The sequence below is a fragment of the Zonotrichia leucophrys genome, chromosome 2 (genome assembly GCF_028769735.1).
Source record: "Zonotrichia leucophrys gambelii isolate GWCS_2022_RI chromosome 2, RI_Zleu_2.0, whole genome shotgun sequence".
NCBI classification, from domain to species: domain Eukaryota; kingdom Metazoa; phylum Chordata; class Aves; order Passeriformes; family Passerellidae; genus Zonotrichia; species Zonotrichia leucophrys.
The window spans coordinates 42,823,902-42,835,965 of NC_088171.1; the positions used below are offsets into that span (position 1 = coordinate 42,823,902).

Here is a 12,064-nt window from a genome sequence, read left to right on the forward strand (position 1 = left end):
GTGAAATCAGTGAAAACTGAAGAAAGATTTTCACAGAGGGAATTTCTCATGTATCCAACAACATACTGAAGGAGCACAGTGTTGTCTACTCCAAGCTGCTGAGCACAGCACAGGGAAGTTCTTATTTGCACATTTTTCCGTCTCTCGCTGAAAACAGGTAAACATACATTTTATTTCCTATATGAAAAAATGATACCAAATATGTTGTTTAATGTCAAACAGAAGTCCTTTCAGCTTAACTTATACTGGGAGAAAGCAAAAATATGGATATTGCCTACTGAGTGGCTGGCTTTGCAAAACTGCATTGCCTCTGCTATACTAAACGTTATTCTTCAGGATACTTTTTCCATCTTTCCAGGCTCATTTCCATTCCACAGTGGGGTCTTGTCCTGTTTGGCACATGGAATTTCTCTAACCAAAATACTGAGAATGTTACTGAGTGTTACTCTGGCCTTCTGATACACATCAAACTGGTGAGAATTGCATTGTATTTCACATGGACCCAGACAGAACAAACAGTGAAATACAGGACTTAACAGCAAAGTTGTTTCAGTTGCCTACTGGCTTATCATGGTGATGAATGGAAAAACACTATATTGACACAAACACTAGAAGCCTCAGTTCTAACAAAACTTCTGGGGAGCTTGCTTTGCTTGTTAATATAAAACATGACAGAGATTACATGCTATCAGCTGAAGATGATACTCAGGAGATGGAGCCAAAACATTGCAAATATTTTACACAGTTCCAAGTTAAGCTTGAAGGTCAATGATTAACCTTTGAAAAATAAAGCAACATTTGGAGTTTTGTTCTGGGGATGATCTAAGTGAAAATTCAAGGCTGCTTATAGATGAAAAAATTCTGCTGTCTCTAGAACATCACAAGTTTTGAAGCCATACAAAGAGAATTTTGTCCTTCTGTGTCTGTCAAACACACTATTAGCCACATCGGGTACCACTCACAGAAATGTGGGATTTAGCTGAGGTTCAGATAGTCTCTGGCTTATTCCAAGGGAGATTAAGCCACAAAGGATCTTACAAGAAGTAATTAGCAAAACTGACTTTGCTTCTTACTACCAGTTTTAGTTTGTTGGAACCTTTCAAACTTGCTCTGTACACTAATGCTAGAGTGCCTGCAAGAGCATCAGTTTAGATCCCTCACCTGAAACCTGATTACTTCTTACCCAGTCTTTCAGCTACTGGGAAGCAAAATCAGCAGAATCCAGTTAGATCTGACCAGGTGGACACCCTTACAAATGGCAGAGCTATCTTCATGCATGTGAAAGGGTGGAACCCAAAGTTTGTTTGGACCAGTGCCAACTGTACTCTAAGACTGAGGTGAATGGCTTCTACAGAAATGCCATCTGGTACCACTGGTACTGGATCCACCATTTTTTACAAGGCAGGCAGATGATCCCTACAGAAGAATGATACCCTGTGAAAAAACAAGTGTCTCTATCCTAGCATTTTTCTGTACAGGTGGCACAGGAGGAAAGTAGTAATCTTGGTGGTCATCAGATTCAATTCTCTCTCTTCCAGTAGCAATTCCCTAACAGACTGGATGAGAAGTGGTATTGAAAAAGTTCAGGACCTGGCCCTCAGGAGGTCAGGAATCCAACAACTGACAATCAGATTCATGACATCAGATCAATGGCATAAACCACAAGAGTGGAATGGCAACCTCCCCTAAAGACAAAAACCCCTGACACCAAAACTCTCCTCTCAACCATCCAGTACTAAGGTCATGATGGCTTTCATGATTTAGAGCTGCAAAGGACATGTGAAGTAATGCTGCAGGAACTGGGAATAGACTTATGCTACTGCAAAGGAGAGATATTTTTCAAACACTGAGGTCCTGTGCCCCCATCTTAATCTCACTTATGATGGAACAGCCTAAAAACTCATGAACTTCTATACCCAAAATAGCTTAAGTGTTCAGAACAAAAGGCTTTAAAGGGGATGGAGAGCAGACCAAAAGAGCTGTATTACTGGCAAGTTTGTGAAGGCTGGTGCCAAAGATCTAAACTAACAACACTACAAAATTGGTGAGCTCAGTAAGTATCAACTTTGACAGAGGCTGTATTGTTTTGCCATGAGAGGTTTTCTGGTATTAAATGTTTGGTTCTTCTTACTCAGGCTGTAGAATGTGTCTTATGCAACTCATGCTTTGAATGTGATTCAGGATTTTCAGGTGGAAAAAAAGCAGAAATCCTGAAGAACCAGGAATGGTGAAACAAACTTGCTAGAAGTCTCCATCTCACCCTGCAGTTGGCAGAACCTAGAAGATGGGCAAACCCACCTCTCTCTAAGAGCACAATCAAGGGAGAATGCAAGTTTTCCTTTTCAGTGGAAGCATCCATATATACAAATGTGAAACCATACACAAGCTACTGTCTGCTTCAAACAAAGAGCTAATTAGATTATCAACTAAACCTTCAGCTGTGAGCAACGTGTAGGCTCTCAGTTCTGTGAGGAAAGGTATCCTAAATCAGGCGTATCTCAAGTGATTCTGAAGTTATTTTATTCTCAGTGCTTTTTATTTGGCTTTTGGAGCAAAGAAATTAAGATCTAAGGTGCAAACAGTTGGGACAGTGACCTCACAAGTTACTGTAAGGCAGACAAAAGTAAATAGGTGTTACTTCTACAGACTATGAATGAATGTGGAAAATGTTTCACTCAAGAACAGCAGATGCACTCAACCAATGTACTTACCTACACTTTTATCTATGCTTATATTATACTTATATGATCACCTGCTGGGAGAAAGAAGCTAAGTGCTAATTCTTTGTAAGAATGGACAATGTAGTTTCTGAGGCTGCAACTTCCTCATTATGGCGATGCCATTGCAAAACATCTATATAAGTTAGTGTGATAGGGGAAAAATTGCTATTTCTGTGCTACTCTCTGCATTATCATCAATACAGTATTAAAAACCACAACTTGAGTTTGAAACCTTGCTGTAAATCAGTAAGGCACAGTCTGAACACAGTGGAAACTGTTTAGTAACTACTGGGACAGCCAGACCTTCTCAGCCCATTTCATATTCTCCTGCAGCCATTTCAGAGCAGATGAATGCTCCAGTCTATAAACTTCTTCCCTATTAACATTCACTGTCAAATGCTTAAGAAAAAGCTTTGGATCAGATAAATGAGCTGCCTGGATCAGCCTCTCCACTGCCTCGTGATAGGCACTGTTATTCTGAACTGTTTCTTCAGATCTGTAAGGCAATTTTAACAAATATAAAATTAGGTACCATACAGGCCTATGTGTCACTTGTCTATCACTTTATATTGGCAGGAAAATGACAAAAACATTCAAATAATGCCTTGTATTTTTCACTGATAAATATTATGCTAATTTCTAGACAGATTATATTACTGTTCTGAAGAATTAAAAAGTTATAGAAAGAGTATTTTTAACATCTTTAATAGTAATGAAAAATAGTAAGCTTTAATACCAATGCAAAGTAGCTTTGCAATACTCACAGCACATTTAATGAAAAAAAAAAAGTAAAGGAATGCAAACCATTTAATGAACTGGATATAGCAAGAATTCATGTACATGCTGAATCCATAAGGTTCACTCAGTTTTGGCATGTAATTACTTTTGGAACAAGGCTGTGCCTAAGTGACATGTTCTACATTTTTTGCAAAAGCAGAACTTACTGTTTAAGAAAACAAACAGATATACAGTAGCTTACACATGGGAACAAGAGATAAAAAACTTCTCACTTACCCAAGGAACAAAAGGAAGAGATGTATTCTTTGAGAAGGATAAGGAAATCAAGATCTATTACTTACATGATCACATGAATAAATACAATCAAAATGGTACATATCTGACAACAAACCTTTTCAGTATTATTTGAAGAGTCTGGCTAGTAGTCCTTGAACTTTGAATATCACTGGCATTTGAAACAAGAAATATTTCAATGGCCAACAGCATCTCAACTTCAGACAGGTAAGAGGGAATCTTCAGAAGTTTGTGATATAAATTTCCCTGCAGCTCTGGGTAGCAACCCAGTGATAAAGCATCTGAGAGTAAATGCAGAAAATGAGGAATTAGGATTACCAATACTAAACACAGATCTCTCTTCTGTGTGACTAAATGTGGAAAAACCCCAACCCCCAAGCCTTAATGGATTTTACCATTTCACCTATGAAATGGCCTGACCGGAGAACACAGCAAACAGCACTCACACTAATATTCACAGGTGTAAAATGTTGGGATTTTTTTTCAATGAGTTTTATCAGCTATGATTAAAAAGCTGTGTCAGAAGTCTGGAGACAGCAAGTCTGTGATAACACAAGTACAATTTAGGCAGGTCAGAACAGAAGCTGTTAATCATGGTCAAAGTGAGAGAACATTTGAACAGCATCTCCTGCTTTGTTCCCCTTTCTTCTGTCAAGTGATCCCAGCAACCCAACACAGCATTTCAGGGAAAAAAAAAAAAAAAGAGATGAGGAAAAACTCTAATTCCAATGTTAACAAAACCAAGTATCCATGCCAGAAAGGATGGTCTCTTAAAGCAGTCTGCAAACCGCAATGATTCTAAGGCAGAACCAAAAAGTAAATAATGTGACTGTATGTGGAGAGACCCTCTGCAGAATGGCTCATCCAGTATTACCTTAGCTCAGAAATGGGGAGTTGAAAACAATTACAGACTATCAGTTTTTAGTTGAAAGGAATTTTCTTCTAGTTAGGATAAAATAATTAGCTAGACTTCTCAAATCTTAAATACTAATAATTTTACCACCACAGAGATGCTGGTACACTTCTAGAGAAAAGTATCAGGAAATCTAATTTGCCTAGATGAAAATGTGAAGATGATGCACTTTTCAATCATTTCAGAACTCACATACTCGAAATTCTGGAACTGAATGTAAAAAATTAATTTATCACAACTACATTTATTTCATGCCAGGTAGTATGCACCGATTCTTATTTTCAATTCACCATTTCCTAATAAGTATTTCTGGTTACAAATAAATTCCTGAGACTGACACAGAAAAACAGTGTTTTTCTTTTTACTCATACTAAAATGTTATGAGCACATTATCTAAAGAATGTAAGGGGAGGATATTGTTCAAGAAGGAACTTACTTTTGTAATAGGTCCTAGCTTTGGACCATAAAGAACTTCTTCCCAAAGCTGTGATTAATCCTCTAAGTAAAACAAAATCAATAGCAATTTTTTTGGAAAGCATGAAGTCTACTGCAGAAGATGAGACACCAAGGTTCTTGTTCTCAAAACAGGCATTTATCAGCTTGTTAAAAAGGCAGCTGTATTGAGAAGCATCTATAATATCTGAAATGAAATTAAAAATATTAACTACTGAATTAATGAAAATGCAAATCTAGTTGAAGGATCATTTTCTCAATCAGTACCTAAATCAGAACTCTTGCCCCTATCAGCAAGATGGAATCAGGTTGGGATAACATGAATGCTTTATTCATCAAAAGTCTTTTCATACAGTAGTTTGTTCACATTTTGAAGGACAAGTGTTAAGGTTCAAGTAAGAATTTGCTGCCAAAACCAATAGAATCACATAAAAATACATTCACTTGCTCCAGCCTATAAATACAATCTTCATCTGATCTCTCAGATTTAAGATTTCCACCAATAAAAACCCCCTTGGTTTTCTGCTTCTACTCTTACTCTGAACTGTCACCTTTTTGGCAGGACTGAACAGCCTTGTTGTATTTACCTCATAACTTGAAGAACTAGGTTCCTTTCAGTATTCTCTAAAGTAGATGGTTTTCCAACCAATCTCTCCTAAAATACCTAAAAGTGGCAGTAGACTGAGAGCCCTACACACAGGAATCAGCTGAGGTTTCCTCAGTGGAGCCTAAGTAACTACATATCTCATTTTGAAGTACTCATCCAAAATCTGTCAGATAAATTGAGCCTGACAGAGCAGCTGGTTCTTAACATGGTACATAAGAGATGCTTAGGTTAGCCAGCTCAGTTAAAGAAAAAAATCTCCACCTCATTCACCTGAAATTAAGATAAAATAAAATTAAAATATTCCTATTTTATCTCACTGTACAGACTGTACAGATCCTTAAAAATTTAATGAGTCTTTCTGTTGCCCTGCATAGTAACTGAGCAAAAGAGGACGGGGGTGTGTGCACAAGTGCAGCAAGAGCTGCAGAGCACAACACATATTTAACTGACACTATACTCTTTGGAAAACACAAACAGGCTTGTATAAACCCATCTTACTTCAGCAAATTTTAGTTAGAAAACAATACAAGAACAGCACAGAATCATCTGTTAAATTTTTAGCTCTTTACACAGTATCTTCTTCTTTACTTACCAGAATGTTTCTGCAAACCCGGTAAGTTCTGCAGAACTTCAAATGCCTGCCTGTACAAACTCTTCCTCAAGTATTTGTGCACTATTGCACATAACAGATTATGTCGATTGAGGATGTCCATTTTATCACAGGGCCACAACGGTGCATCTGTGATCCACTCTGACTCTGTGGCAAACAACAGTGCAGTGTTATTTCCAGGAACTGGAACTTCTGATGTTGAGACTTTGAGCCATTAAGAATGTAATGTAAACTGTACCATGACACAAACTTCAGAACTGCACAGGAAGTGCAGCTTGACTTATTAATAATTTGTTTCTCATGACCAATATTCCTTAGACTGATTCTCTGAACTGTTATATTGCAAATCATCCCTTTTGTGAAATACCACTGCAGTAAAATGGACTGTCTGTGGCACATATAGATATGTATGTATCAATGTACAGCTATAAAACTGAACAGCAAATTTACATCCTCAATATCACTTTACAGCATACATTCTATTATTTTTACTTCTGAATTTCTTCTATTTTCAGCAGATCTGAGTTCCAAAATGCCATATGTAATAGCTGCATAAATATGGTTCTGTTCTAAAGCAATTATACTAAATGAGGATCCTATGAGGTGCAAAGGAACATTGCATGGACCCAAGCCAAAAATTTGACACTGAATGTCCCCTGGTTCAAAGGAAAACTACACTCCCAGCATGGGACAGCATCATTTTCCAAGCTGCACTCCTCATTCATTATGGCAGATTTTTAGGTAGAATGGTGTTGATAGTAGAATACTGTGAAAGCATCTGAAAAAATTAGTTGTAATATTTCTTATACATATAAAGAAGAACATTAACCAGTAAGATGATCACCTTTCCGCTGCCTCAGTATTATTGACTATATTTAGTAACACAGACCAGCTTGTAACTTTTCTCAGAAATCTGTCATAGAGGTGAACTGTTCAAATTTAAGCCAAAATTTTAACACAGGCTTACCTCTCAATACCCTTGTTGCTCAAATTTAAGCCAAAATTTTAACACAGGCTTACCTCTCAATACCCTTGTTGCTCCATCCAAATGTCCAGAATAAAGAAAGATTTCTGTGGCTTTATTAACAATCTGACATCTGGATGCTGACTTCCCTGCACCTACAAGTCCTTTCAAGAGTGTAAAATCTATCTGTAGCTCATGCAGTTTATCCAAAACCTTCCTTCCCTGGTGTAAGAGGGAGAGGGAAAGAGGGAAGGTCAAGAGAAAGCAATGGTACCAGTGAACACAGAGTATATTTACATAAAATATAACAGACTTAATTTGATGACACAGATTTATAGGTATTGATGCAGTTACCTGTTCCAAACTGAGTCAGGGGTGAAGTCTAGTAGAATTTCAAATGAAGAATTTCGGGTTTTTTTACTATGTAGACAAAAAAACTCTACCAACCTATTGTCGAAGAGTTCCCAACACACTATTACCCGTAACATTATTTCTACTATATAATGTTCAATACAGTATTTTAAATATATTTTGTAATTTATTTTTATGTGCCTACTTTGGTTTAATATTTTTAATTTTGATTTCATTCAGTACTACACGATCTAAAAAGATCATACAGACAATTTTCATTGTGCAGCAGAGACATAATTGTTAAACTGAAATAATTACTCCAGTGTAAGTCGAAGAAAACACTGATGATTGTAAGCAGCAGGACACTGGGCTTATCCGGCCAACATTGTAACAACCAACAACTTTATCATCACATTCCAGATTGGTATTTAGACTGGTTTTCTTCAGAAACTTCATCTTAACAACTTTTTGGCTGTTTGTTGCATGTTTTTTTGAAGTACATCTGTTTTATGAAGTTTCCTTACCTCTTACAAAGAAAATTGTCTTCAGGACCAAGCAGCATACATATTTTACCCCCAAGAGCCACCAAAGCTCTGCAATAAAGGGGTTTGATGTTCTTGAAGGAAAAATGATATGAAAAGCACATTTAGAGTTTCAGGCAGTCCAATATATTTATAAAACAGCACAGGCCATGTCCTAAAGCCAAAATTAACTTGGGCAGAGCAGGAAGAGCAAATTCATTACTATCACACTTTCTGGACTACCTTTTGGGCAAAAGAGACATGGATCAAGTAGATACTAGCCCATCAGCCCAGGATTAGGGATATATCTGATATATAATGGAGTGAAACAGGTGGAGAGAGGTAAGAATGACAGCTTCCTGAAGCAGAGATGAATTTGGGATCTGCCAGTTTTGACAAAAATCATTCAGAGCAGAACCTCATTCACACTCTAATATGGTGAACACAGGTTGTCTACAAAGCTTTTTGAGGATCTTGGTCAGTAAACTCTTGAGAAGTAGGTTTGATACTAACACAACACTCTCAAAGAAATAAAGATCTTTTGCTCTAGACATGAAAGAAATCATAGTATTCTAAGTATCTACTTTTAGTAAGTCATGTTGTACGAGAATAACACTAAATGTGCTTCTCATATATTAGGAGAAGAAATTAGGACATGAAGATGAATCTCCTTGAAATATCAGGGGTTATGCAATCCAAGATAAGGCTCTCCCTTAAGATGGACTGGAAAACAGCTAAAATGTCTGAAGGCACACAAACACTGTATGCTGAAGAAGACAGCCAAAACCCAAGCCAAACGAAACTCTTCAGTGGGCATGCGAGCACTGCCACTCCTCAATGCCAAGAATTTAGATTCTCTCTTCTGTGGTCAGGAGTATCTTAACTGCTCTAACTGCTAAGTTTTATGGAACAAAAAACCCTAGAGTTCTAGTGTAGTATTAGTCAAGTGCTAATAAAAAGACCCCCTCTCCTTCCCTTTACTCTTAAACAGCACCGCACTGTGCTGCAGCTTGAAAGGGACTTGCTGAAGACCATTCAACTGATGAAGGTGATGCTTAATGGTTTATCAGAACAGGCATCCTGTCTCTAGACCAAGCACCTCTACTATATCTCCCTGGCTTGACCCTGGAAACAGACTGAGCAGTGCACAGGTTTTTTACATAACAGAATTCCTGAAGGGCATCCCCTAGAGACAACTGTACAAAAGACAATTTAATTCCTCGATGTGAACTAGGAAGGGTTCCCTGATGGTAATTTGCACAGAAAACCCAACCCAAAACTTCAAGAGACAAAAGGGGACTGAAAGCATTTCCTTCTGTTCATAAAAATCATCCTGTATGGGATAACAAACATCCCTGAGGGCTTGTGGATTGACCAAGGGGGGAGAATTCCTGGGATGCTACACATCCCAGTACAGCATAATTATTAGCTGAAAGGACCAGGCCCAAATTCAGAATGGGATCACTGACCAAAACACAATCTAAAATAACTGGGGGTTAATATTACTTCTTATGCTATCACTTTTCATGTTACTTTCTATAAGAGATCTAGTTTGGTATGCACTGGTTCCTTCCAGGAAGAAGAAGACAAATTTAACATTGAAATGGATCTTACTGCAGTGAAATTATGACCAATACTGCCTGGAGCATAAGGAATGTAAAATATCCAGTCAAAAGTCTAGTCTCTTAGCTCTGGCTCTGTGTAATGTTTGATAGCAAAGATTTGATTGTAAAGGTATTTCTTTGTGACCACTGGAGTTTTACAAGATTCACGGAACTTAGAAACTTAGATTCAGTGGAAGAAGAGCACTTCAGCAGTTCTGGGGAGCAGGGAGATGACCAAGCACAGATGTGCTATACTGATTTTCTGTCTTCCTGGCCTTATCCGTTCTATCTGAGGTCAGATGCAGAAGCACCAGTGCAGGAAATTGCCCAAACTTCTCTAAATATCACTTCAGCTGGGAGGTCTCAGAATACAACATGATTGCCAAGTGGAAGAAAGTAATGTTTCTGGGAAATAATGCCATCAGCACCTCACCTCAGAATCTCAGGAAGGCCTGTCTCTTAGTTCAGATTCAACCTCAGCTCAGAAAAATCACAAAATGAACATGAGCAATCAGTTTCTAGGTTGTAAGACCAAGTTATGACAGGCTCCATAGAAGACTACTGCTGAGAAAGCCACGATAAATGTGTTGGTCCAGCTGGACAGTTAGAAAGTGCTAAGAGAGCAGGGAGGCAGGTGGCACACCCAGTCATTCCACTAGAGAAAACAGAGTTTAATATCCAGAAGAGAAATTGCTAATTCTTTTTCTCTTTTTCTTCCAGTCAGGCTCCTGTAGAACTGCATACCTTTATCCACTGCAGTACTTTGTGATACGAATACATTACGCTTATCCCAGTCCTTCCAATGAAAAGTCTGTCTGCTTTATTATGCTGGGAATTTTTCATTACTGGAAAGAAAAAGAATAAGGCTTATTTGTTTATTTATTTAACATGTAAATGCAGTTTTAAAGAAATTACACATTTCAAAAACACAGTAATTGTGAAAATACTAAATGAATTTTCTGAAATACTTGCCATTAAAAGCAGCAACTTCCTAAGTCTTAACATCAGAAGGAGAGTAAATAACTATAGTTTATTCAGACAGTATTTCATAGTAGTCCAAGTCATCCATAAAATGACTGGACATGTGATGGCATAATTTAGTAACATCATTACTTGTAAAGTAAGCTTTCCATTTTATGGCACTATGAAGAAATTATGGCAATTGCAGAACTGAGTAATTACAACCTCTTTGGAAGCACTTAGAATTTTTGAGCAGTGGTCTCACAGTAGGGTGTGAGTACAGCAATCCATTCAGCTGCGGGAAAGAAATATTTTTTGTACTATTAGAAAATAAAAATAAGTAAAATACTTTAAAATACAGTGTTTATTTAATATTTAGCTTGTATTTGTAATTCCTGTTTTTGTGTACGGTTTATAGAGAATTCAATATAATGGTATATAACATATAAATAAATTGTGTATATTTAATGTATATAACATACAAATGTATATAACATATAAATAAATAAATTGTGGGTCACTGCTCAAAAAGTTTTTACTGATGGAGGTGCCTATCAACTGGGAGACCACTGCTCTAGGAAAGACAGACTAAGTTCCAAGCTCCAACAAAATCTTCTCCCTCTGTCACAACTTGAAGCTTTTTTATGATATGAAAGTCTGTGGTCAGAAAGGATATGTCACATATCTGGAATTCATTATGTTTTAGTAGATAATACAGGTTGAAAAATATCTAAGTAATTCTTTGCAAAACGATTTAATATTCCACTGACACTTTACCAAGCCTCAGTAATCTGCAAACTCATTAGGAAGAATGATACAGATATGCAAATGAAGGGGCACAGGGAGGAAAGAGGCAAGAAAACCTGCCAGAACCATTAAAACACTGGGTTCTCGAGCACCCAGCCCTTGCAGAAACCATTGATTCTTTGGAGAATAAAATAATTCTAAAAATCCAATTTCCTAAAAAAAAAGGTAAAAATGATATATGATGTAAACTGTTCAACGTGTTTTAAAACACACAAGTATATATACTTACAGCAGTAAAGCTTATTTATGCTATTAATATGATGTAACATTTTCATGTGACACTTTACATGAAAATACTGAAATACTTTTGCTGTTGTTCTGAGCATGGGCCATTTTTATTGAAAGATCATGAATTCTGGGTTCTCTTTTTGATTTCACAAAACTCTACTCCTCCTCCTTCTGAATCTTCCTTAAGTGTAAGCATTTTATTTCTACTGGAACAGCTTGTACTGAACATTACAGCTGACAGTATTTACACCTCAAAAGATTCAGAACATTGTAACATAAAATTAACTAATAATC

General features: G+C 37.1%; 1 protein-coding gene across 1 annotated transcript in view; it reads right to left on the reverse strand.

Annotated features, from left to right (window-relative positions):
• Positions 1–325: 325 nt before the first annotated feature.
• The window catches only part of TOPAZ1 (testis and ovary specific TOPAZ 1), a 39,384-nt gene continuing 27,645 nt past the window's right edge, over positions 326–12,064 (reverse strand). Inside the window, exons 16-22 of the mRNA XM_064703338.1 lie at positions 10,520–10,620; positions 7,356–7,521; positions 6,318–6,482; positions 5,102–5,305; positions 3,850–4,033; positions 3,024–3,216; positions 326–409 (exon numbers count right to left, since the gene is read on the reverse strand). Of these exons, the coding sequence (XP_064559408.1) occupies positions 326–409; positions 3,024–3,216; positions 3,850–4,033; positions 5,102–5,305; positions 6,318–6,482; positions 7,356–7,521; positions 10,520–10,620 (1,097 nt within the window). The remainder of the gene's footprint in view (positions 410–3,023; positions 3,217–3,849; positions 4,034–5,101; positions 5,306–6,317; positions 6,483–7,355; positions 7,522–10,519; positions 10,621–12,064) is intronic.